The sequence below is a fragment of the Ascaphus truei genome, chromosome 3 (genome assembly GCF_040206685.1).
Source record: "Ascaphus truei isolate aAscTru1 chromosome 3, aAscTru1.hap1, whole genome shotgun sequence".
NCBI lineage: Eukaryota > Metazoa > Chordata > Amphibia > Anura > Ascaphidae > Ascaphus > Ascaphus truei.
This window is the reverse complement of record NC_134485.1, coordinates 348,927,890-348,933,889: the sequence shown is the minus strand read 5'-3', so window position 1 is coordinate 348,933,889 and position 6,000 is coordinate 348,927,890. Positions and strand designations below refer to the sequence as shown.

General features: G+C 40.9%; 1 protein-coding gene across 2 annotated transcripts in view; it reads right to left on the bottom strand.

Annotated features, from left to right (window-relative positions):
- LOC142490054 (keratin, type II cytoskeletal cochleal-like) overlaps positions 1–6,000 on the bottom strand; it is a 45,177-nt gene that overhangs the window by 34,850 nt on the left and 4,327 nt on the right. The window contains exons 6-9 of one of the 2 annotated variants that reach the window (XR_012799983.1): positions 5,807–5,932; positions 5,147–5,367; positions 4,828–4,862; positions 3,529–4,302 (exon numbers count right to left, since the gene is read on the bottom strand). Coding sequence is in view for 1 of the 2 variants with exons in the window: in XM_075591847.1 (XP_075447962.1) it covers positions 4,052–4,302; positions 4,828–4,862; positions 5,147–5,367; positions 5,807–5,932 (633 nt within the window). In the remaining variant the exon portion in view is untranslated. Of the gene's footprint in view, positions 1–3,372; positions 4,303–4,827; positions 4,863–5,146; positions 5,368–5,806; positions 5,933–6,000 lie in introns of those variants that run through there. The other variant, XM_075591847.1, reaches the window with a different exon arrangement.

Genomic DNA, 6,000 nt, shown 5'->3' with positions numbered 1-6,000 from the left:
GTGGGACCAAAATCAAAATTCACCAACATCTGAATTGTGAATCAAAATTTGTCATATATTTGATTAAATGTCCCTGTGGCTGACTTTATATCGGGAAGACAGTGCGAATGCTTAAAGAGCGCATAGCTATCCATCGTTCAACAATTCGTAAAGCATTATCTACAGACGCCAAGGATTTGGAGTTTAAATGTCTCCCTGTTGCCAAACATTTCAGGGACTTCAAACATTCATTGGCAACGTTTAGGTGCATGCCAATCTCGCAGATCCGAGCGCCCGCACGAGGGGGTGATAGAAACAGACTTTTATTGCAAAGCGAAGCGAGGCACATCTTTGAATTAAAAACAGTGGCCCCTTTTGGCTTAAACGAAGATTTTTCGTTAGGATGTTTCTTATGAATGAAATCAGGACTATGACATTTTGCGTTGCTGAACAATTGTTTTCTGTTTTGTTGTTTTGTGTTTTTTCCTGTCAGTGTTCCTTTTTTAATATTTCTTCATCACTTCTTCATGTGTTATTTCTATATGTGCCCTTGTACTGTTATTTTCACAAAATCACCCTATGGTTATGGTGTGTGCATCAAGATTGTTCATAATGTCCCGCTTCGAGATCTTAGATACAGCATGTTGCATTTGAGACTGCAAAATATCTGACATGTTGTTTAAATACATCGTGTCGGTTACAAGCTGTCTCAGGACAGAGATTGCTAACGGAGTGCAATATGTACATTGGCTCCGGGTAGACATACTCTTGTCCATTTCAAGTTGTCTTGTTAGGCGTATATGCCATATGCTCATTGGTCCCTCTATTTAAGAATAGATTGGCTTGACCACACATGGTATCTTGTTTTCGATTTTAGACTTTATTAGTCATTGTAGTTATAGTATTTATTATAGTGGGACATTAATAACAATATACCTCACTGTGATGCACACAGTGTTTCACATGTTTGTTGTCTAATTGGTTTTTGTCATGTCTGCTGTGTGTGCCATGCGTTCTAGTGCTGGAACAGGTCCTTTTGCTTATTTTTTCAAGCAAATAACTACACACATATCAATACGTTTTATTGTGCTATCGTACTAGAGCCTCCCTAGAGCGGTCCCATTTGCTAGGAGCCCCTCTTCATAGAGCTTGGGCATTCATAATATCAGATCCACATATATGTCCTTTGGGTTGTGTCTGTGTGCAGGCGCCTTGATGCGCGTAGTGGGGACAGATTTAGGGTTGTAAAGATCCTGTGTTCTACTGCATTCTGCTCACTGAGGGGCCTGGGGAGGTTCGCGCATGCGCGAACCGCCACTGTAGTGGCTACAGGCATCATTCGGGCCACCGTAGTTGTGTTAGCTAAGCAGAAGCATTAGATACAATATGACGATGCGTTCCAGCAGTTCATTGCGGGTCACGGCATAAGGGGCAATGAGGAGTCCGCGCATGCGTGATCCTGCCACTAGGTAGACCATAGAGGCCACCGTAATTCAATAGGACGATACACATTACTAAATCCAAGATGGCGATGCGTTCCAGCATTTGCATGCGTGTCACAGCGGCGCAGTTTCGCGGGCAATGTTGCCCCTACACGGGTGAGTTCATTTTAATTTTGATTTGTTTGGGTATATAAGGGGGTGGATTAGCATTCACTTATTGCACGTCCCTGAGGAAGGTCACGTTGAGTGGACCGAAACGTTGGAGGTGGTGCCATGTTACTTTGAATACAACTTCATTGGAACTACTGGACTGTGTGCTGTCTCGTTTTTTCCGGACTCCAATCTGGTAAAATCTATTTTTTATATATATATACAGTATACAGTGTACAATATACATTTTATATATAGTATACAGTGTACTCATTTTGATTGTTATAACAGTGTTTACTGTATAGTGTGCACATTCCGTTGATACGTTATGCGTGAGGTTATCCACAGGGGATTATTACCACTAACAATACATTATTAGTGGAGGCTTCTATATATCCATTACTAATATTGTAGAGCTAAAATACACTCATGGGCAAACAAACAATTTTAACCCTCTGGAAGCGCTGACCTACACTAATTAGTGATTATAGTGCAATATAATACAATTGATTAATTCTAAAATTAGTGCAATACAAGTGAAAACAGAGTGATACCAGTGTGATGATATTGTGATGAATTAGCAGCCTAGGGGACAATATAAAACAGACTTTTCCAAATCCGGTACAGAAATCACACAAACAAAAATAAAAGTCCCCGGCGCTGGTTAGTCCAATATACCGTGATCTAGAGGCAGTCTTTATATAAAGGTTCCTTGGGACGGATAAGGGCTTATAAGGATAATGTTCCGGATGGGAGGATGTTCTTGTCAGGGATGTTTGGCTGCTTCTGAAATAACAGATGACAAGGGACACCTGATTGCGCAGCGTAGTTGGACAATCAATCCCTATCTTACGATGAGAAGAATATTACTCACATAGGCAGCGCCTGCACGTGCAGTGGAGAGAATCTGTGATGGCTCCCCTTCTCCTCGGCTCTTCTCACGGACCCCTCGTGGAATGGCTTAACGGAGTGCTTCTCAGTCAGTGGTGGTAGCGGTGGTGAAACCGGTGCAGCACCCCCACGAATATGAAAATAGGGATTGGACACAGATATGGTGTAGAACGAAACAACTTTTAATAGATTATTAAAAACATAAAAACCCACACTCACATTGTCAGGGGGTATGATGGGACACTCACGGATGCCGTCCGCAACTTGGAAGCTCCACGTGGCGCGAGCTTCCAAGTTGCGGACGGCATCCGTGAGTGTCCCATCATACCCCCTGACAATGTGAGTGTGGGTTTTTATGTTTTTAATAATCTATTAAAAGTTGTTTCGTTCTACACCATATCTGTGTCCAATCCCTATTTTCATATTCGTGGGGGTGCTGCACCGGTTTCACCACCGCTACCACCACTGACTGAGAAGCACTCCGTTAAGCCATTCCACGAGGGGTCCGTGAGAAGAGCCGAGGAGAAGGGGAGCCATCACAGATTCTCTCCACTGCACGTGCAGGCGCTGCCTATGTGAGTAATATTCTTCTCATCGTAAGATAGGGATTGATTGTCCAACTACGCTGCGCAATCAGGTGTCCCTTGTCATCTGTTATTTCAGAAGCAGCCAAACATCCCTGACAAGAACATCCTCCCATCCGGAACATTATCCTTATAAGCCCTTATCCGTCCCAAGGAACCTTTATATAAAGACTGCCTCTAGATCACGGTATATTGGACTAACCAGCGCCGGGGACTTTTATTTTTGTTTGTGTAAAATACACTCATGTTTGATCAGATTTCATATTATTCATGGCAATGTCAAACAATCCATTTCAAAATGTACTAGAAAAATATTGCAACAGTACTTGAGATTTTCATGCCGTTTATTGAGGATACACATAAAAGTCAAGAAATTGTAGCCTGGAGTTGGAGGATCCAGCAATGCAATAAGAGGATTGGATATACAGAACACCCAATATCCCCCCTTCCAATACTTTCAGAAAAAAAAGACAAGCAGGAACCTACAGTACATGACCAGCTGCAGTCATGGTTCATCTCAGAGGTTTTAATTACTGCCCTTCTAATATGTAGCTTAGATACACATGATTTCCATTACATTCATACAAAGAGGAGACAGTATACTGTGTGAGGCACAATAACTTGTCTAAATTATATTTGTTCTTGATGTGCTATCATTGTGTTTTACCCATAGTATGACCTTGTTCCCCACACAATGTAGAGATGTTTAATAGATTGAATATCGGGTAATATTAGATCCTGCTACCCTCTGAGCTATGTGTTTTAATCCCCAGTGTAGTTAAAGAAAACAGAGTGACTTGGTAGTATTGGGACATGCAGAAGTACTGCATTATATTTAAGTGTAACCTGTGACAGAAGTAGCACCTGTGGATTAAGGACAGGGAAAGAGCTATGATGATATATATAAACATACTAGTCAAGCTTCTGTTATTTTGACAGAGCAACAAAGGTAAAGTGAAGTTAGGCTTTGAAGGCTGTCTATTGCTGCTGTAGGTTGGACATTTTTTAATAGGTATTCTTTGTTTTGCATGTTGTTGATGCAATTGCCACTGGGCGTCTGCTTCCACCTGAACAGTTGTAGCCACTGCTACTTCCCTGTGGGGATCCATATTGTTTCCCACCTCCTCCTCCAGAGCTAAATCTGCCTCTATCGCCTCCTCCTCCACGAGACCCATAGCATTCTCCTCCACTCGGCCCATAGCCTCCTCCACCACCAGAGGTATATACTTCACTTGACGAACCACTGCTGCGCACAGCTGAAATAACAAACAAATGTCAGTGTTCACATATATAAAATAAAGTCTGCAAAGAAATGTCCCAATCATTAAATATATATAAATATATATATATATAAATAAAAAATAAATTATATACTGTATATATATATATATATATATATAGCAAATGGAAATATTACTGTATGCTCATTTGCATGTTTTAGACAGGTCTGCAACCCTTCCTTTCACATTATCACCCAGCACACAGCACTTCCACTGATGCAAGGGATTCTGGGAAATTACATGCAAATGAGTAAATAGTGCCACCTTTTGCTTCAAAACCATATAACATAGTCCCCTGTAAGCTTATGCTTGCTGTATTTCACAGCTTTGAGCACAGCCTGGGTTAAGATGCATAGCCAGTAAACCCACCCACAGACCGCTGTTTCGACCTAAATGGGTCTCATCAGTGTGGGGTTGGTTATACTGGCTTTGCAAAATCAAGCTTAGGATAGGTTTCACCACACTTAGTTAAGTTATGGTGGGTAAAATATATGCACTTACAGATGCTCACGTTGTTCGTAACCTGTCCAGAAATTCTGAAAGGCAAGAAAAGCAATGTCAGTTATTTATTATAGGGGACATTGTATGAAGAGCTTAGCTGTCATATCTCACTCAACTTATAACCTTCTCACCTAAGACACTTTCTTTTCACAATATATCAACTCTGATTACAAATAATGTAAGAGTTTCAAGTGCTATTTGGAGAAGCTCACTAAATAATATTGCTTTCAGTCAGATTGGAGTCCAATAAATGATAACAGCTCCTTCAGATACAAAGAACATTTTCTTAGTTTCCTCATAAAAAACATATCGAACTGACCTATCCTCTTCTCCTTCCAGCAGGGCTCTGTAGGTTGCAATTTCAATATCAAGAGCCAGCTTAACATTCATGAGCTGCTGGTAGTCTCGCAGCTGAGTAGCTAAATCTTCTTTGGCCTTCTTCAGAGCTGCTTCAAGTTCACTCAGCTTTGCTTTAGCATCTGTTAAAGCAGCCTCACCACGCTTCTCAGCCTCAGCAATGGAAGCCTGCAGTTTGGCAATCTGAAATAAAAGATATATGGGTTGACTGGATTTTATGTTATCAGGAATGGCGTCATGGACTGTCACACTGGCTGATCCTCCCAGATTAAGCAAATTGAACATTTGCTATTGTTTGCATGGGGATTTTGGATCATTAGACTATTGTAGTACTGTACAGTACATCTGACATCTGAAACTGCATACTAAGTGACAGCTTTTATTCCCAGGGGGATGTACATTTTAATTCAGACTGGGAGTTTTTTTTTTTTTTTTTAAAGCTTCAAAATCTCACAGTAAGATCCATATTCTCATAAAACAAGATCACATTCTAAATCTCTGGCAGTTGTGCTCAAATTAGCCAAACATTGTTGTCTATAATAAAATAACACAATAATACTACTGAAATAAAATGAAAGAAGTCCCTGCTAACACAATGCCATGAAGCTGAGAGCTACTGTACCTGCTTCTTCACGTTCTCGATCTCAGACTTCAGCCTCTGGATCATACGGTTCAACTCTGAAATCTCACTCTTTGTATTTTTCAGACTGTCACCGTGCTTTCCAGCCGTCTGCTCCAGCTGCTTGTACTAGTGTGCAGAAAAACATCCAACATCAGTAACAAATACATTGTTATCATACAGACGGAGAGATGTAA